Source organism: Oncorhynchus mykiss, chromosome 15, assembly GCF_013265735.2.
Source record: "Oncorhynchus mykiss isolate Arlee chromosome 15, USDA_OmykA_1.1, whole genome shotgun sequence".
In the NCBI taxonomy this organism is placed as follows: domain Eukaryota; kingdom Metazoa; phylum Chordata; class Actinopteri; order Salmoniformes; family Salmonidae; genus Oncorhynchus; species Oncorhynchus mykiss.
Genome location: NC_048579.1, coordinates 79,836,995 through 79,858,616, shown reverse-complemented (window position 1 = coordinate 79,858,616; position 21,622 = coordinate 79,836,995). Strand labels below are relative to the sequence as shown.

General features: G+C 46.9%; 1 protein-coding gene across 5 annotated transcripts in view; it reads right to left on the bottom strand.

Annotated features, from left to right (window-relative positions):
• The window catches only part of LOC110511598 (rho GTPase-activating protein 8), a 40,973-nt gene extending 21,754 nt beyond the window's left edge, over positions 1-19,219 (bottom strand). Inside the window, exons 1-4 of one of the 5 annotated variants that reach the window (XM_036945479.1) lie at positions 19,083-19,219; positions 16,632-16,704; positions 5,404-5,547; positions 1,679-1,766 (exon numbers count right to left, since the gene is read on the bottom strand). In XM_036945479.1, coding sequence (XP_036801374.1) covers positions 1,679-1,766; positions 5,404-5,547; positions 16,632-16,671 — 272 coding nt within the window. In that variant the 5' untranslated portion in view covers positions 16,672-16,704; positions 19,083-19,219. Of the gene's footprint in view, positions 1-1,678; positions 1,767-4,410; positions 4,586-5,403; positions 5,548-16,631; positions 16,705-18,755; positions 18,898-18,951 lie in introns of those variants that run through there. The other 4 variants (XM_036945480.1, XM_036945481.1, XM_036945478.1 and 1 more) reach the window with 4 other exon arrangements.
• Between the last annotated feature and the right edge of the window lie 2,403 nt (positions 19,220-21,622).

Sequence of the window (21,622 nt, the reverse complement as noted above, 5' to 3'; positions counted from 1 at the left end):
ATGATTTATGAATGACTACCTCATCTCTGTACCCCCACACATACAGATAATTGTAAGGTCCCTCAGTCGACGATTCAACCACAAAGACCAGGGAGGTTTTCCCAATGCACCGAGTGGTAGATGTTTTTGTTTTTTAAAGCAGACATTGAATATCCCTTTGAGCATGGTGAAGTTATTAAACACACTTTGGATGGACTATCATAACACCCAGTCACTACAAAGATACAGGCTTCCTCCCGAACTCAGTTGCCGGGGAGGAAGGAAACCACTCAGCGATTTCACCACGAGGCCAATGTTGACTTTAAAACAGTTAGAGTTCAATGGCTGTGATAGAAAACTGGAGGATGGATCAACAACATTGTAGTTACTCCACAATACAAACCTAAATGACAGAGTGAAAAGTAGGAAGCCTGCACAAAAAACACATTTTCCAAAACATGCATCCTGTTTACAACAAGACACTAAAGTAAAACTGCAAAAAATGTGGCAAAGCAGTTCACTTTATGTCTTGAATACAAAGTGTTATGTTTGTGGCAAATCCAACACAACACATGACTGAGTACCACTCTCCATATTTTCAAGCATAGGGGTGGCTGCATCATGTTATGGGTATGCTTGTAATCGTTAAAGGACTGGGGAGTTTTTCAGGATCAAAAAGAAACAACAGAGCTAAGCACAGGGAAAAAGAGGAAAGCCTGGTTCAGTCTGTTTTCCACCAGACACTGGGAGATTAATTCACCTTTCAGCAGGACAATAACCTAAAACACAAGGCCAAATATACACTGGAGGTGCTTACCAAGAAGACATTGAATGTTCCTGAGGGGCCTAGTTACAGTTTTGACTTAAATCATCTTGAAAATCTAGGGCAAGACTTGGACATGTCTGTCTAGCAAATGATCAACAACCAAGTTGACAGAGCCTGAAGATTTTTTTTTAACTACGCAAAAATATTGTATAAAAGGTGAACAAAGCTCTTAAAGAGCGACTGCCTTTAAAAAGAAACGAATCCCATTGAAAATGGCCTGTGTGACATTGATATGATTCAGAAACAGTTAATCTAGTCTACAGTTGTGGCCAAAGGTTTTTTAGAATGACACAAATATTAATTTTCACAGTCTGCTGCCTCAGTTTGTATGATGGCAATTTGCATATACTCCAGAATGTTATGAAGAGTGATCAGAGGAATTGCAATTAATTGCAAATCCCTCTTTGCCATGCAAATGAACTGAATCCCCCAAAACATTTCCACTGCATTTCAGCCCTGCCACAAAAGGACCAGCTGACGTTAACACAGGTGTGAGTGTTGACGAGGACAAGGCTGGCGATCACTCTGTCATGCTGATTGAGTTGAGGATGTTCCACAGTGGTAGATATGGACTACATAGAGCAGAACAGACCATAGAGTTAGATATGGACTACATAGAGCAGAACAGACCATAGAGGACGTTCCACAGAGGTAGATATGGACTACATAGAGCAGAACAGACCATAGAGGACGTTCCACAGAGGTAGATATGGACTACATAGAGCAGAACAGACCATAGAGGTAGATATGGACTACATAGAGCAGAACAGACCATAGAGGACGTTCCACAGAGGTAGATATGGACTACATAGAGCTACATAGGGTCAAGTGTACATAAACAACACATATCGTATGATGGTTGTCCTGACTCACTGCAGTAGGTGGTGGTGGTTGAGCTGATGGGAGGGGGGCATCAGGCAGCTACTGAAGATCACTAGCTTCCTGCCATAGTTATCATCACCTGGAGAGAACAGGAGGAGAGAACAGAGAGAACAGGAGGAGAGAACAGAGAGAACAGGAGGAGAGAGAGAAGAGGAGGAGAGAGAACACATCAGCACATTAATCCTTATTAGAACCGGTGTAGAGCCTAACTGGACAGTGTGCCAGTTTACAGTTTGTGGGGAAGATCATTTTTCACCATAAAACAAATGCACCTTTATAAGACAGCATTAAACGCAGGATCACTTTTGAGAATGGTGTTTTCCCCGCTAATTAATTGCATTTTGGAACATTGGTGCTCATAGCCTCCTGCCGGGTGCATGGCTGCCATTTTGGAACATTGGTGCTCATAGCCTCCTGCCGGGGGCATGGCTGCCATTTAGGAACATTGGTGCTCATAGCCTCCTGCCAGGTGCATTGCTGCCATTTAGGAACATTGGTGCTCATAGCCTCCTGCCAGGGGCATGGCTGCCATTTAGGAACATTGGTGCTCATAGCCTCCTGCCAGGTGCATTGCTGCCATTTAGGAACATTGGTGCTCATAGCCTCCTGCCAGGGGCATGGCTGCCATTTAGGAACATTGGTGCTCATAGCCTCCTGCCAGGGGCATGGCTGCCATTTAGGAACATTGGTGCTCATAGCCTCCTGCCGGGTGCATTGCTGCCATTTAGGAACATCGTGCTCATAGCCTCCTGCCGGGGGCATGGCTGCCATTTAGGAACATTGGTGCTCATAGCCTCCTGCCGGGGGCATTGCTGCCATTTAGTGAAGATTTTCAAGCCAAAACGTTCTGATCTGGTTCATCAGCTTCATTGCTTTTAAAAGGGGTTTTGATGGGAGTGGTTGTGTTCATTTGGGATCTATCGCATCCCACAACTGTCCCAGACGATGTCTGGAATATTTCTCTCGCACCTTTAGGACAAGTTGGCCCAACAGGATACAGTATTCAGACCCCTTCACCTTTTCCAACATGTTGTTACGTTACAGCCTTCTTCTAAAATATTTTAAATACATATTTTCCTCATCGACACACACTACCACAAAATGCCAAAGCAAAAATAGATTTTTTTGAAAATCTATAAAAATAAAGAACACACATACCTTATTTACATAAGTAGTCAGACTCTTTGCTATGAGTCTCGAAGTTGAGCTCACGTGCATCCCGTTTCCATTGATCATCCTTGAGATGTTTCTACAACTTTATTGGAGTCCACTTGTGGTAAATTCAATTGATTGGACATATATTTGGAAAGGCACACGCCTGTCTATATAAGGTTCCACTGCTGACAGTGCATGTCAGAACAAAAACCAAGCCATGAGCCATAGAAGGAATTGGCCAAAGAGCACTGTGAAATCGGCTGAATTAAAAATGGCTTTATAAATACATTTGAATTATACATTTGATTGATAGAGCTCCGAGACAGGATTGTGTTGAGGCACAGATCTGGGGAAGGGTACCAATAAACTTCTGCAGCATTGAAGGTCTCCAAGAACACAGAGGCCTCCATCATTCTTAAATGGAAGAAGTTTGGAACCACCAAGACTCTTCCTAGAGCTGGCCGCCCGGCCAAACTGAGCAATCTGGGGAGAAGGGCCTTAGTCAGGGAGGTGACGGTGGTCACTCTGGCAGAGCTCCAGAGTTCCTTTGTGGAGATGGGAGAACCTTCCAGAAGGACAACCATTTCTGCAGCACTCCACCAATCAGGCCTTTATGGTAGAGTGGCCAGACGGAAGCCACTCCTCAGTAAAAAGGCATGACAGCCCGTTTTGAGTTTTCCAAAAGGCACCTAAAGGACTCGTAGACCATGAGAAACAAGATTCTCTGGTCTGATGAAACAAAGATTGAATGCGAAGCGTCGCGTCTGGATGAAACCTGGCACCATCCCTACGGTGAAGCATGGTGGTGGCAGCATCATGCTGTGCGGATGTTTTTCAGCGGCAGGGACTGGGAGACTAGTCAGGATCGAGGGAAGATGAACAGAGCAAAGTACAGAGAGATCCTTGATGAAAACCTGCTCCAGAGCACTCAGAACCTCACTGGGGCGAAGGTTCACCTTCCAACAGGACAACGACTCTAAGCACACAGCCAAGACAACACAGGAGTGGCTTCGGGACAAATCTCTGAATGTCCTTGAGTGGCCCAGCCAGAGCCCGGACTTGAAACCGATCAAACATGTCTGGAGAGACCTGAAAATGGCTGTGCAGCAACGCTCCCCATCCAACCTGACAGAGCTTGAGAGGATCTGCAGAGAAGAACTGGAGAAACTCCCCAAATACAGGTATGTCAAGGGTTATGAGGTGTGACCTGTCGGATCCCTGTGACCTGTCGGATCCCTGTGACCTGTCGGATCCCTGTGACCTGTCGGATCACTGTGACCTGTCGGATCACTGTGACCTGTAGGATCCCTGTGACCTGTAGGATCCCTGTGACCTGTAGGATCCCGTGTCGAGCCACATTGTAGTAGGAGGTGAGAGGAGTCCTGGTTACCTGTAGGATCCCGTGTCGAGCCACATCATAGTAGGAGGTGAGAGGTGTCCTGGTTACCTGTGACCTGTAGGATCCCGTGTCGAGCCACATCGTAGTAGGAGGTGAAAGGTGTCCTGGTTACCTGTAGGATCCCGTGTCGAGCCACATCGTAGTAGGAGGTGAGAGGTGTCCTGGTTACCTGTGACCTGTAGGATCCCGTGTCGAGCCACATCGTAGTAGGGGTGAGAGGTGTCCTGGTTACCTGTGACCTGTAGGATCCCGTGTCGAGTCACATCGTAGTAGGAGGTGAGAGGTGTCCTGGTTACCTGTGACCTGTAGGATCCCGTGTCGAGCCACATCGTAGTAGGTGGTGAGAGGTGTCCTGGTTACCTGTGACCTGTAGGATCCCGTGTTGAGTCACATCATAGTAGGAGGTGAGAGGTGTCCTGGTTACCTGTGACCTGTAGGATCCCGTGTCGAGCCACATCGTAGTAGGAGGTGAGAGGTGTCCTGGTTACCTGTAGGATCCCGTGTCGAGCCACATCGTAGTAGGGGTGAGAGGTGTCCTGGTTACCTGTGACCTGTAGGATCCCGTGTCGAGCCACATCGTAGTAGGTGGTGAGAGGTGTCCTGGTTACCTGTGACCTGTAGGATCCCGTGTCGAGCCACATCGTAGTAGGAGGTGAGAGGTGTCCTGGTTACCTGTGACCTGTAGGATCCCGTGTCGAGCCACATCGTAGTAGGAGGTGAGAGGTGTCCTGGTTACCTGTAGGATCCCGTGTCGAGCCACATCGTAGTAGGAGGTGAGAGGTGTCCTGGTTACCTGTAGGATCCCGTGTCGAGCCACATCGTAGTAGGAGGTGAGAGGTGTCCTGGTTACCTGTGACCTGTAGGATCCCGTGTCGAGCCACATCGTAGTAGGAGGTGAGAGGTGTCCTGGTTACCTGTGACCTGTAGGATCCCATGTCGAGCCACATCGTAGTAGGTGGTGAGAGGTGTCCTGGTTACCTGTGACCTGTAGGATCCCGTGTCGAGCCACATCGTAGTAGGAGGTGAGAGGTGTCCTGGTTACCTGTAGGATCCCGTGTCGAGCCACATCGTAGTAGGAGGTGAGAGGTGTCCTGGTTACCTGTGACCTGTAGGATCCTGTGTCGAGCCACATCGTAGTAGGGGTGAGAGGTGTCCTGGTTACCTGTGACCTGTAGGATCCCGTGTCGAGCCACATCGTAGTAGGGGTGAGAGGTGTCCTGGCTGAAGCTGACTCTACGTGGGGCTGGAGGGCGATCCGGACGGTACCCATGACGACCCTGTTCCTCATCCTCCTCCTTCTGCAGCTCTGAGGAGACAAATAGAGGGTCGCCATGTTACACCAAAACTGTCAATGTTGCAGTTCCAGTGTCAGGCCCACTCGCCCGCCCCAGTGTCAGGCCCACTCGCCCGCCCCAGTGTCAGGCCCACTCGCCCGCCCCAGTGTCAGGCCCACTCGCCCGCCCCAGTGTCAGGCCCACTCGCCCGCCCCAGTGTCAGGCCCACTCGCCCGCCCCAGTGTCAGGCCCACTCGCCCGCCCCAGTGTCAGGCCCACTCGCCCGCCCCAGTGTCAGGCCCACTCGCCCGCCCCAGTGTCAGGCCCACTCGCCCGCCCCAGTGTCAGGCCCACTCGCCCGCCCCAGTGTCAGGCCCACTCGCCCGCCCCAGTGTCAGGCCCACTCGCCCGCCCCAGTGTCAGGCCCACTCGCCCGCCCCAGTGTCAGGCCTACTCGCTCGCCCCAGTGTCAGGCCTACTCGCTCGCCCCAGTGTCAGGCCTACTCGCTCGCCCCAGTGTCAGGCCTACTCGCTCGCCCCAGTGTCAGGCCTACTCGCTCACCCCAGTGTCAGGCCTACTCGCTCACCCCAGTGTCAGGCCTACTCGCTCACCCCAGTGTCAGGCCTACTCGCTCACCCCAGTGTCAGGCCTACTCGCTCACCCCAGTGTCAGGCCTACTCGCTCACCCCAGTGTCAGGCCTACTCGCTCACCCCAGTGTCAGGCCTACTCGCTCACCCCAGTGTCAGGCCTACTCGCTCACCCCAGTGTCAGGCCTACTCGCTCACCCCAGTGTCAGGCCTACTCGCTCACCCCAGTGTCAGGCCTACTCGCTCACCCCAGTGTCAGGCCTACTCGCCCCAGTGTCAGGCCCACTCACCCCCAGTGTCAGGCCCACTCACCCCCAGTGTTAGGCCTACTCGCCCCCAGTGTCAGGCCCACTCGCCCCCAGTGTTAGGCCTACTCGCCCCCAGTGTCAGGCCTACTCACCCCAGTGTCAGGCCTACTCACCCCAGTGTCAGGCCTACTCACCCCAGTGTTAGGCCCACTCACCCCAGTGTCAGGCCCACTCACCCCCAGTGTCAGGCCTACTCACCCCCAGTGTTAGGCCTACTCACCCCCCAGTGTCAGGCCCACTCACCCCAGTGTCAGGCCTACTCACCCCCAGTGTTAGGCCTACTCTTGGCCATGTTCTGTTATAATCTCCACCCGGCACAGCCAGAAGAGGACTGGCCACCCCACATAGCCTGGTTCCTCTCTAGGTTTCTTCCTAGGTTTTGGCCTTTCTAGGGAGTTTTTCCTAGCCACCGTGCTTCTACACCTGCATTGCTTGCTGTTTGGGGTTTTAGGCTGGGTTTCTGTACAGCACTTTGAGATATCAGCTGATGTAAGAAGGGCTATATAAATACATTTGATTTACTGTGCTATCTGGGATCCTCGGGACGTCCCTAACCCATTGAAGTTGATATTTAAAATGGTTAGGGTTGGAACAGGGTGTATAGGGAACAGGGTGTATAGGGAACAGGGTGTATTGAACTTAGCAGGGAATCAACTAAATGTATTGAACTCAGTAGGGAGTCAACTAAATGTATTGAACTCAGTAGGGAGTCAACTAAATGTATTGAACTCAGTAGGGAGTCAACTAAATGTATTGAACTCAGTAGGGAGTCAACTAAATGTATTGAACTCAGTAGGGAGTCAACTAAATGTATTGAACACAGTAGGGAGTCAACTAAATGTATTGAACTCAGTAGGGAATCAACTAAATGTATTGAACTCAGTAGGGAATCAACTAAATGTATTGAACTCAGTAGGGAATCAACTAAATGTATTGAACTTAGCAGGGAATCAACTAAATGTATTGAACTCAGTAGGGAGTCAACTAAATGTATTGAACTCAGTAGGGAGTCAACTAAATGTATTGAACTCAGTAGGGAGTCAACTAAATGTATTGAACACAGTAGGGAGTCAACTAAATGTATTGAACTCAGTAGGGAATCAACTAAATGTATTGAACTCAGTAGGGAATCAACTAAATGTATTGAACTCAGTAGGGAATCAACTAAATGTATTGAACTTAGCAGGGAATCAACTAAATGTATTGAACTCAGTAGGGAGTCAACTAAATGTATTGAACTCAGTAGGGAGTCAACTAAATGTATTGAACTCAGTAGGGAATCAACTAAATGTATTGAACTTAGCAGGGTCAACTAAATGCATTGAATTTAGGAGTTTAGGGGTTAGGATTTAGGGGTTAGGATTTAGGATACAGGATTTAGGGGTTAGGGTTTAGGCGTTAGGGGTTAGGGTTTAGGATTTAGCGGTTAGGGTTTAGGATTTAGCGGTTAGGGTTTAGCGGTTAGGGTTTAGCGGTTAGGGTTTAGCGGTTAGGGTTTAGCGGTTAGGGTTTAGGATTTAGAGGTTAGGATTCAGAGGTTAGGATTTAGAGGTTAGGATTTAGAGGTTAGGATTTAGGGTATGGACATCCCAAGGATCCCAGATAGCACTAATCGTTGATTAAACAGTGTTGCTCTGTAGCACACTGAGGAGGTTGATGACATCACTACAATCACACATAACTAGTCCTGTAACAGACTACTACTACTACTACTGACTAGGTTATGGGCCCATTCCCTTCTAAACATGTTGATAATTGAGAATAACTGAACATCTCCTCTATAAATTCACATCCATTTCCTGGTTCGTGTCGGGTCTTCCTGTCCGTTGCTGTTTCCGCCCCAAAAACTGATAATCCACAGAAAACAACACAGATAATTTCATTAACCAAAAAACAGGGACTGGAAACTGTGTCCTAATCTAGATCAGTATTTACCCTGCTCTGCCCAGCGGTCCAGAGGGAAGGAAACCAGAAATACTGTGTCCCAAATGACTCCCTATTCCCTATAGAGTAGACTACTTAGAGCCCTAACAGCCCTTGTCAAGTGTAGTGCACTATATAGGGAGCCGGTTGGGAGGAACCCAGACATAGTGGAGAAACAAAAGCTACCCAGAGGAATCTGTTGTTTATTCTGGGGGACAATGAGAACATTTACCCTTCTAGTTTCTACTGCCTCTCTCATAATGTCTACTGGGATAGTTCCAACACTACTGCCTCTCTCATAATGTCTACTGGGATAGTTCCAACACTACTGCCTCTCTCATAATGTCTACTGGGATAGTTCCAACACTACTGCCTCTCTCATAATGTCTACTGGGATAGTTCCAACACTACTGCCTCTCTCATAATGTCTACTGGGATAGTTCCAACACTACTGCCTCGCTCATAATGTCTCCTGGGATAGTTCCAACACTACTGCCTCTCTCATAATGTCTACTGGGATAGTTCCAACACTACTGCCTCTCTCATAATGTCTACTGGGATAGTTCCAACACTACTGCCTCTCTCAGTCAAACTCATGGACTAACTGTGGAATGGGGACACTACTGCTCAGTCAGACTAATGGACTAACTGTGGAATGGGGACACTACCGCTCAGTCAAACTAATGGACTAACTGTGGAATGGGGACACTACTGCTCAGTCAGACTAATGGACTAACTGTGGAATGGGGACACTACTGCTCAGTCAAACTAATGGACTAACTGTGGAATGGGGACACTACTGCTCAGTCAAACTAATGGACTAACTGTGGAATGGGGACACTACTGCTCAGTCAAACTAATGGACTAACTGTGGAATGGGGAAGGATATTTTTATGATCCTCCTTCCAGGAAAAGCCATTGGAAGGAGAACACAGTCAGCTGTGGTCACAAAAACAAAGACCTGTTGATATTCTAGGTACTTTCCAGCTGCGTGGTTTTCCTTGAAGTGGTGTGACGGAATGTTGAGCGGATGACCTCCCAGTCCTTGGCTTGGCAGAGAGGAGGATGAAGGCAGAGAGGAGGATGAAGGCGGAGAGGAGGATGAAGGCAGAGAGGAGGATGAAGGCAGAGAGGAGGATGAAGGCAGAGAGGAGGTAGAAGGCAGAGAGGAGGATGAAGGCAGAGAGGAGGATGAAGGCAGAGAGGAGGTAGAAGGGAGAGAGGAGGATGAAGGGAGAGAGGAGGATGAAGGCAGAGAGGAGGTAGAAGGCAGAGAGGAGGTAGAAGGCAGAGAGGAGGTAGAAGGCAGAGAGGAGGTAGAAGGCAGAGAGGAGGTTGAAGGCAGAGAGGAGGTTGAAGGGAGAGAGGAGGTTGAAGGGAGAGAGAAGGTAGAAGGGAGAGAGAAGGTAGAAGGGAGAGAGAAGGTAGAAGGGAGAGAGGAGGTAGAAGGGAGAGAGGTGGCACTAAGACTGACTCAGAGCAGAGGGAAGGTGAGCCCTGCCCAGATATGTGAATTTCCAGCTCCCCTCCTCCTCTCCCTCCTCAAGCCCCTCCAGATACAATTATGAGCTGGGCCTCTTATCAGCAAGATGACCCGTCCTCCTCCTCCACATCCCTCTCCTCCTTCTTCTAAGATTGCATACAAAGCTATTTTTAGAACGGGCAACGTGTAACCTAACATGTGGTTGGGAGGAAACTAAGCCTGTTTGTGTTTGGGTCCCCTGACTGAATCATATCCTCTGTTCTGAGACCAGTCAGTAGGAGGGGGGAGGGGGGGGGGGGGGACAGATCTTAGCTACATGATCAATGATAGCCTGAGTGTTTGTGGGCAGTGTCATGGTGAGAGATTGGTCACTCTTCTGTCAGATCTAGGGCATTGATAACTTCCAGTACTCTTTAGAGAGAACATCACTGACCCAGTACGCTTTAGAGAGAACATCTAACACCACTGACCCAGTACACTTTAGAGAGAACATCTAAAACCACTGACCCAGTACGCTTTAGAGAGAACATCTAACACCACTGACCCAGTACGCTTTAGAGAACATCTAACACCACTGACCCAGTACTCTTTAGAGAGAACACCACTGACCCAGTACTCTTTAGAGAGAACACCACTGACCCAGTACTCTTTAGAGAGAACACCACTGACCCAGTACGCTTTAGAGAGAACATCTAAAACCACTAACCCAGTACCCTTTAGAGAGAACATCTAACACCACTGACCCAGTACGCTTTAGAGAGAACACCACTGACCCAGTACTCTTTAGAGAGAACATCTGAAACCACTGACCCAGTACTCTTTAGAGAGAACATCTAAAACCACTGACCCAGTACGCTTTAGAGAGGACATCTAAAACCACTGACCCAGTACGCTTTAGAGAGAACACCACTGACCCAGTACTCTTTAGAGAGAACACCACTGACCCAGTATGCTTTAGAGAGAACACCACTGACCCAGTACGCTTTAGAGAGAACACCACTGACCCAGTATGCTTTAGAGAGAACACCACTGACCCAGTATGCTTTAGAGAGAACACCACTGACCCAGTATGCTTTAGAGAGAACACCACTGACCCAGTATGCTTTAGAGAGAACACCACTGACCCAGTATACTTTAGAGAGAACACCACTGACCCAGTACTCTTTAGAGAGAACACCACTGACCCAGTACTCTTTAGAGAGAACACCACTGACCCAGTACTCTTTAGAGAGAACATCTAAAACCACTGACCCAGTACGCTTTAGAGAGAACATCTAACACCACTGACCCAGTACTCTTTAGAGAACATCTAACACCACTGACCCAGTACTCTTTAGAGAGAACACCACTGACCCAGTACGCTTTAGAGAGAACACCACTGACCCAGTATACTTTAGAGAGAACACCACTGACCCAGTACTCTTTAGAGAGAACACCACTGACCCAGTACTCTTTAGAGAGAACACCACTGACCCAGTACTCTTTAGAGAGAAAATCTAAAACCACTGACCCAGTACCCTTTAGAGAGAACATCTAACACCACTGACCCAGTACGCTTTAGAGAGAACACCACTGACCCAGTACTCTTTAGAGAGGACATCTAAAACCACTGACCCAGTACGCTTTAGAGAGAACACCACTGACCCAGTACTCTTTAGAGAGAACACCACTGACCCAGTACTCTTTACAGAGAACACCACTGACCCAGTACTCTTTACAGAGAACACCACTGACCCAGTACTCTTTAGAGAGAACATCTAAAACCACTGACCCAGTACGCTTTAGAGAGAACACCACTGACCCAGTACTCTTTAGAGAGAACACCACTGACCCAGTATGCTTTAGAGAGAACACCACTGACCCAGTACGCTTTAGAGAGAACACCACTGACCCAGTATGCTTTAGAGAGAACACCACTGACCCAGTACGCTTTAGAGAGAACACCACTGACCCAGTACGCTTTAGAGAGAACACCACTGACCCAGTACTCTTTAGAGAGAACACCACTGACCCAGTACACTTTAGAGAGAACATCACTGACCCAGTACACTTTAGAGAGAACACCACTGACCCAGTACTCTTTAGAGAGAACATCACTGACCCAGTACGCTTTAGAGAACATCTAACACCACTGACCCAGTACACTTTAGAGAGAACACCACTGACCCAGTACGCTTTAGAGAGAACACCACTGACCCAGTACGCTTTAGAGAGAACACCACTGACCCAGTACTCTTTAGAGAGAACACCACTGACCCAGTACGCTTTAGAGAGAACACCACTGACCCAGTACGCTTTAGAGAGAACACCACTGACCCAGTACGCTTTAGAGAGAACACCACTGACCCAGTACGCTTTAGAGAGAACACCACTGACCCAGTACGCTTTAGAGAGAACACCACTGACCCAGTACGCTTTAGAGAGAACACCACTGACCCAGTACTCTTTAGAGAGAACACCACTGACCCAGTAGACTTTAGAGAGAACACCACTGACCCAGTACTCTTTAGAGAGAACACCACTGACCCAGTACTCTTTAGAGAGAACACCACTGACCCAGTACTCTTTAGAGAGAACATCTAAAACCACTGACCCAGTACGCTTTAGAGAGAACATCTAACACCACTGACCCAGTACTCTTTAGAGAACATCTAACACCACTGACCCAGTACTCTTTAGAGAGAACACCACTGACCCAGTACGCTTTAGAGAGAACACCACTGACCCAGTATACTTTAGAGAGAACACCACTGACCCAGTACTCTTTAGAGAGAACACCACTGACCCAGTACTCTTTAGAGAGAACACCACTGACCCAGTACTCTTTAGAGAGAAAATCTAAAACCACTGACCCAGTACCCTTTAGAGAGAACATCTAACACCACTGACCCAGTACGCTTTAGAGAGAACACCACTGACCCAGTACTCTTTAGAGAGAACATCTAAAACCACTGACCCAGTACGCTTTAGAGAGAACACCACTGACCCAGTACTCTTTAGAGAGGACATCTAAAACCACTGACCCAGTACGCTTTAGAGAGAACACCACTGACCCAGTACTCTTTAGAGAGAACACCACTGACCCAGTACTCTTTAGAGAGAACACCACTGACCCAGTACTCTTTACAGAGAACACCACTGACCCAGTACTCTTTAGAGAGAACATCTAAAACCACTGACCCAGTACGCTTTAGAGAGAACACCACTGACCCAGGACTCTTTAGAGAGAACACCACTGACCCAGTATGCTTTAGAGAGAACACCACTGACCCAGTACGCTTTAGAGAGAACACCACTGACCCAGTATGCTTTAGAGAGAACACCACTGACCCAGTACGCTTTAGAGAGAACACCACTGACCCAGTACGCTTTAGAGAGAACACCACTGACCCAGTACTCTTTAGAGAGAACACCACTGACCCAGTACTCTTTAGAGAGAACACCACTGACCCAGTACGCTTTAGAGAGAACACCACTGACCCAGTACGCTTTAGAGAGAACACCACTGACCCAGTACGCTTTAGAGAGAACACCACTGACCCAGTACGCTTTAGAGAGAACACCACTGACCCAGTACGCTTTAGAGAGAACACCACTGACCCAGTACTCTTTAGAGAGAACACCACTGACCCAGTAGACTTTAGAGAGAACACCACTGACCCAGTACTCTTTAGAGAGAACACCACTGACCCAGTAGACTTTAGAGAGAACACCACTGACCCAGTACGCTTTAGAGAGAACACCACTGACCCAGTACGCTTTAGAGAGAACACCACTGACCCAGTACGCTTTAGAACACCACTGACCCAGTACGCTTTAGAGAGAACACCACTGACCCAGTACGCTTTAGAGAGAACACCACTGACCCAGTACGCTTTAGAGAGAACACCACTGACCCAGTACGCTTTAAAGAGAACACCACTGACCCAGTACGCTTTAGAGAGAACACCACTGACCCAGTACGCTTTAGAGAGAACACCACTGACCCAGTACGCTTTAGAGAGAACACCACTGACCCAGTACTCTTTAGAGAGAACACCACTGACCCAGTAGACTTTAGAGAGAACACCACTGACCCAGTACGCTTTAGAGAGAACACCACTGACCCAGTACGCTTTAGAGAGAACACCACTGACCCAGTACGCTTTAGAGAGAACACCACTGACCCAGTACGCTTTAGAGAGAACACCACTGACCCAGTACGCTTTAAAGAGAACACCACTGACCCAGTACGCTTTAGAGAGAACACCACTGACCCAGTACGCTTTAGAGAACACCACTGACCCAGTACTCTTTAGAGAGAACACCACTGACCCAGTACGCTTTAGAGAGAACACCACTGATCCAGTACTCTTTAGAGAGAACACCACTGACCCAGTATGCTTTAGAGAGAACACCACTGACCCAGTACTCTTTAGAGAGAACACCACTGACCCAGTACGCTTTAGAGAGAACACCACTGACCCAGTACGCTTTAGAGAGAACACCACTGACCCAGTACGCTTTAGAGAGAACACCACTGACCCAGTACTCTTTAGAGAGAACACCACTGACCCAGTACTCTTTAGAGAGAACACCACTGACCCAGTATGCTTTAGAGAGAACACCACTGACCCAGTACTCTTTAGAGAGAACACCACTGACCCAGTACTCTTTAGAGAGAACACCACTGACCCAGTAGACTTTAGAGAGAACACCACTGACCCAGTACGCTTTAGAGAGAACACCACTGACCCAGTATGCTTTAGAGAGAACACCACTGACCCAGTACTCTTTAGAGAGAACACCACTGACCCAGTACTCTTTAGAGAGAACACCACTGACCCAGTACGCTTTAGAGAGAACACCACTGACCCAGTACTCTTTAGAGAGAACACCACTGACCCAGTACTCTTTAGAGAGAACACCACTGACCCAGTACTCTTTAGAGAGAACACCACTGACCCAGTATGCTTTAGAGAGAACACCACTGACCCAGTACGCTTTAGAGAGAACACCACTGACCCAGTACTCTTTAGAGAGAACACCACTGACCCAGTACTCTTTAGAGAGAACACCACTGACCCAGTACTCTTTAGAGAGAACACCACTGACCCAGTACGCTTTAGAGAGAACACCACTGACCCAGTACGCTTTAGAGAGAACACCACTGACCCAGTATGCTTTAGAGAGAACACCACTGACCCAGTACGCTTTAGAGAGAACACCACTGACCCAGTACTCTTTAGAGAGAACACCACTGACCCAGTACGCTTTAGAGAGAACACCACTGACCCAGTACTCTTTAGAGAGAACACCACTGACCCAGTACTCTTTAGAGAGAACACCACTGACCCAGTACGCTTTAGAGAGAACACCACTGACCCAGTACGCTTTAGAGAGAACACCACTGACCCAGTACTCTTTAGAGAGAACACCACTGACCGAGGACGCTTTAGAGAGAACACCACTGACCCAGTATGCTTTAGAGAGAACACCACTGACCCAGTATGCTTTAGAGAGAACACCACTGACCCAGTACTCTTTAGAGAGAACACCACTGACCCAGTACTCTTTAGAGAGAACACCACTGACCCAGTACTCTTTAGAGAGAACACCACTGACCCAGTACTCTTTAGAGAGAACACCACTGACCCAGTACTCTTTAGAGAGAACACCACTGACCCAGTACGCTTTAGAGAGAACACCACTGACCCAGTATGCTTTAGAGAGAACACCACTGACCCAGTATGCTTTAGAGAGAACACCACTGACCCAGTATGCTTTAGAGAGAACACCACTGACCCAGTACTCTTTAGAGAGAAAACCACTGACCCAGTACTCTTTAGAGAGAACACCACTGACCCAGTACGCTTTAGAGAGAACACCACTGACCCAGTATGCTTTAGAGAGAACACCACTGACCTAGTACGCTTTAGAGAGAACACCACTGACCCAGTACGCTTTAGAGAGAACACCACTGACCCAGTACTCTTTAGAGAGAACACCACTGACCCAGTACGCTTTAGAGAGAACACCACTGACCCAGTACTCTTTAGAGAGAACACCACTGACCCAGTACTCTTTTGAGAGAAAACCACTGACCCAGTACTCTTTAGAGAGAACACCACTGACCCAGTATGCTTTAGAGAGAACACCACTGACCCAGTATGCTTTAGAGAGAACACCACTGACCCAGTACTCTTTAGAGAGAAAACCACTGACCCAGTACTCTTTAGAGAGAACACCACTGACCCAGTACGCTTTAGAGAGAACACCACTGACCCAGTACTCTTTAGAGAGAACACCACTGACCCAGTACACTTTAGAGAGAACACCACTGACCCAGTACTCTTTAGAGAGAACACCACTGACCCAGTACTCTTTAGAGAGAACACCACTGACCCAGTACTCTTTAGAGAGAACACCACTGACCCAGTACTCTTTAGAGAGAACATCACTGACCCAGTACGCTTTAGAGAGAACATCACTGACCCAGTATGCTTTAGAGAGAACACCACTGACCCAGTACGCTTTAGAGAGAACACCACTGACCCAGTACTCTTTAGAGAGAACACCACTGACCCAGTACGCTTTAGAGGAAGAGAAGGGAGAAAGACCATGTACATTTCATTTGTTTCATGGATAGGATGAATAGTGTTACAATCTCACTTATTAAATAGTAGTGTGTGTGTGTGTGTGTCTCACCTATTATATAGTTGTGTGTGTGTGTGTGTGTGTGTGTGTGTGTCTCACCTATTATATAGTTGTGTGTGTGTGTGTGTGTCTCACCTATTATATAGTTGTGTGTGTGTGTGTGTGTGTGTGTCTCGCCTATTTCAGCCAGCTGCTCCAGATCAGTAGATGAGATCATCGCTGTTTTCACTTTCAACTTCCACTGTCAACACTGAAAACACAGATTACGTTATTATGTAAACACTGGCTCTGAACCACTGTTCACCCTGTCCCGTTACCACTAGCTCTGAAACCCTGTCTCGTTACCACTAGCTCTGAAACCCTGTCCCGTTACCACTAGCTCTGAAACCCTGTCCCGTTACCACTAGCTCTGAACCCCTGTCTCGTTACCACTAGCTCTGAAACCCTGTCTCGTTACCACTAGCTCTGAAACCCTGTCTCGTTACCACTAGCTCTGAAACCCTGTCCCGTTACCACTAGCTCTGAAACCCTGTCTCGTTACCACTAGCTCTGAAACCCTGTCCCGTTACCACTAGCTCTGAAACCCTGTCCCGTTACCACTAGCTCTGAAACCCTGTCTCGTTACCACTAGCTCTGAAACCCTGTCTCGTTACCACTAGCTCTGAAACCCTGTCCCGTTACCACTAGCTCTGAAACCCTGTCCCGTTACCACTAGCTCTGAAACCCTGTCCCGTTACCACTAGCTCTGAAACCCTGTCTCGTTACCACCAGCTCTGAAACCCTGTCTCGTTACCACCAGCTCTGAAACCCTGTCTCGTTACCACTAGCTCTGAAACACTGTAGACCCTGTCTCATTACCAGTTAACACATTAGTGATGCTATATTGTACCTTTTCTGAAGTACAGACCAATAGAACACCTGGTTGATGGAAACAATTTGCTTGTGTGAAATTAAGAATATGGCCAGGAGGGGAATTCAGTTTTCCATAACAATTACAATAATCATTAATACCAAAGCAGAACAATTAACGCATACTGATAACCAATGAAAACAATGTTATTTTATCAAGGAAGACTGGGAGAAGGCCATTTCATTTTCTAAATCATTCCATTTATTAACCTGCACATATCACCCCTCCATAGACCTTGGCAGCCACCATACATATAGCAGGATATCTCTCCAGGAATAGGGTTGGAGTTAAAACCTACAGGAGGGTCTCTCTCCAGGAACAGGGTTGAGGAGCCCTGCCCTATAGGGGGATATCTCTCCAGGAAGAGGATTGAGGAGCCCTGCCCTATAGCAGGGTATCTCTCCAGGAACAGGGATGAGGAGCCCTGCCCTATAGCAGGGTATCTCTCCAGGAACAGGGTTGAGGAGCCATGCCCTATAGCAGGGTATCTCTCCAGGAACAGGGTTGAGGAGCCCTGCCCTACAGGAGGGTATCTCTCCAGGAACAGGGTTGAGGAGCCCTGCCCTACAGGAGGGTATCTCTCCAGGAACAGGGTTGAGGAGCCCTGCCCTATAGGAGGGTATCTCTCCAGGAACAGGGTTGAGGAGCCCTGCCCTATAGGAGGGTATCTCTCCAGGAACAGGGTTGAGGAGCCCTGCCCTATAGGAGGGTATCTCTCCAGGAGGGTCTCTCTCCAGGAACAGAGGTTGGAGTTAAAACCTACAGGAGGGTGTCTCTCCGGGAACAGGGTTGGAGTTAAAACCTGCATTTATTTGCAATAGCTTTAAAACTAATGTTCATTTCAAGTGCAATTTGTTCTATAGGAAATTAGACAATGTTTACATAACACTGTACAACTGTTACCATCTTAAATTGTATGCATTTTAAAGTAGTTACAAGGCACAACGGTAATGTATTTATAAGTCTCTAATTTAACAGCAGAGAGGCCCCTTTTCCAATCATTTTCTATGTTGGCTTTGTTTGAAGTCCTTCGTTGTCATCCGCAGCTAAATGGAACCATCTCTGTGACAAACAGCCAATTAGTTATTGATTTATACCGCTTTAAAATGGCATTTTATAGTCAAAACTGGAATTTCTACTCAGAACAAAAAAAAGTTGTAAAAGTATGCTAGACATTTATCAAATAAATCATATCTAGGTTGATGATTCTGTGACTAAAGGAGAATTAGTTATTGATTTTTACATTTTTAAATGAAATGGCTTTTCGGCGAATGTCTGATGAATGTGTGAATAGAAAACTTTACTTCGGTGCAAAAGTCTTCCAATGTTTTCTCATAACACAGAAAACTAACTACACGTGACCTAAGCAGCACACGCAGATCATATTTTACCTCTGCTACTGTTCTTTCAGTTTAGTTTAACACCCCCAGTCTACTACAGGTTGTTAATCATTTAGAAAACTAGACGGGTCCAGGACTCGAACTGAAGCGTCCTTTAGTAAATCCGGTCAAACGGACGAGACGACGGAAAGGCTTCACGCCGGCGTGAAAGGACGGCAACATTCCGCGCGATTGATTCTCAACTCACCTGGACACAATTCCTTGATAGCTGATAAAATAACGTTCGTTTGAGTTAGACTGTTTTATAACTTCTTTTGACCGAAACACAACATGAACAATGACATGATCCTACTACGAACAATGAAATATGAACATTACCATGTGTAGAAACGTTCCCGTAGTGGTTTGAATAAGAGACCATTTACGCTCAGGTGCCTCTGGCACAAAACTTCCTCAACTCCATGCTGACAGGGTACTGCGCATGCTCAAACAGAGTCGTCCTGCGGCATTCAATCAAATCAGTAGTCCGACATGAAGAAAAAAAATGTAGGAATTAAAATAGTAAGAAAACGAAAGTAAGTCCTCTGTCATATCCTTCTTCTCCCCTGATTACAAGGAAGTGAATGTGTAAAAGACAGAACATATTTCAATCTATACTTAGGGAACAAGAAGTGGTCATTTAGATGGCTATCTGAAATCTCCATGTGTTGCAGTTATGTGCTGTCTCAAGGGACAACTTGCTCAGCATGACTTCAGGTTTCCTGAATGGTTATATTTGTGCTAAAGGAGTTTGGTGATGAAAGCAGGAAGTGTTCTGTGACTAAATGATGAGTAGGCCCTCAATAGGCTGCACTCCAGTGTATTGGTTATATTTGTACTAAAGGAGTTTGGTGATGAAAGCAGGAAGTGTTCTGTGACTAATGATGAGTAGGCCCTCAATAGGCTGCACTCCAGTGCATTTCATGACATTTTCTTTTCATTTTTTTCTCTATTGTGTTATTGACTGTACGTCTGTTTATGTGTAACTCTGTGTTGTTGTTTGTGTCACACTGCTTTGCTTTATCTTGGCCAGGTCGCAGTTGTCAATGAGAACCTGTTCTCAACTGGCCTACCTGGTTAAATAAAGGTGTTCTCAACTGGTCTACCTGGTTAAATAAAGGTGTTCTCAACTGGTCTACCTGGTTAAATAAAGGTGTTCTCAACTGGTCTACCTGGTTAAATAAAGGTGTTCTCAACTGGCCTACCTGGTTAAATAAAGGTGTTCTCAACTGGCCTACCTGGTTAAATAAAGGTGAAATAAATGAATACAAATGACATGATGATCACTCAAGGAGATGGAGCCTCATTCAGCATATACCATTAATTGCCCTGTAGCCTATAGATACATACTGGTCCTGTAGCTGGTCCTGTAGCCTATAGATACATACTGGTCCTGTAGTCTATAGATACATACTGGCCCTGTAGCCTATAGATACATACTGGTCCTGTAGCTGGTCCTGTAGCCTATAGAAACATACTGGTCCTGTAGCCTATAGATACATACTGGTCCTGTAGTCTATAGAAACATACTGGTCCTGTAGCCTATATATACATACTGGTCCTGTAGTCTATAGATACATACTGGTCCTGTAGTCTATAGATACATACTGGTCCTGTAGCCTATATATACATACTGGTCCTGTAGTCTATAGATACATACTGGTCCTGTAGTCTATAGAAACATACTGGTCCTGTAGCCTATAGATACATACTGGTCCTGTAGTCTATAGATACATACTGGTCCTGTAGCTGGTCCTGTAGCCTATAGAAACATACTGGTCCTGTAGCCTATAGATATATACTGGTCCTGTAGCCTATAGATACATACTGGTCCTGTAACCTATAGAACATACTGGTCCTGTAGCCTATAGAAACATACTGGTCCTGTAGCCTATAGATACATACTGGTCCTGTAGCCTATAGAAACATACTGGTCCTGTAGTCTATAGATACATACTGGTCCTGTAGTCTATAGAAACATACTGGTCCTGTAGTCTATAGATACATACTGGTCCTGTAGCCTATATTAACATACTGGTCCTGTAGCCTATAGAAACATACTGGTCCTGTAGCCTATAGATACATACTGGTCCTGTAGTCTATAGATACATACTGGTCCTGTAGCTGGTCCTGTAGCCTATATTAACATACTGGTCCTGTAGTCTATATATACATACTGGTCCTGTAGTCTATAGATACATACTGGTCCTGTAGCTGGTCCTGTAGTCTATAGATACATACTGGTCCTGTAGTCTATAGATACATACTGGTCCTGTAGTCTATAGAAACATACTGGTCCTGTAGCCTATATATACATACTGGTCCTGTAGCCTATATATACATACTGGTCCTGTAGTCTATAGATACATACTGGTCCTGTAGTCTATAGAAACATACTGGTCCTGTAGCCTATAGAACATACTGGTCCTGTAGCCTATAGAAACATACTGGTCCTGTAGCCTATAGATACATACTGGTCCTGTAGCCTATAGATACATACTGGTCCTGTAGCTGGTCCTGTAGCCTATAGATACATACTGGTCCTGTAGTCTATAGATACATACTGGTCCTGTAGCTGGTCCTGTAGCCTATAGATACATACTGGTCCTGTAGTCTATAGATACATACTGGCCCTGTAGCCTATAGATACATACTGGTCCTGTAGCTGGTCCTGTAGCCTATAGAAACATACTGGTCCTGTAGCCTATAGAAACATACTGGTCCTGTAGCCTATAGAAACATACTGGTCCTGTAGCCTATAGATACATACTGGTCCTGTAGTCTATAGATACATACTGGTCCTGTAGCCTATAGAAACATACTGGTCCTGTAGCCTATATATACATACTGGTCCTGTAGTCTATAGATACATACTGGTC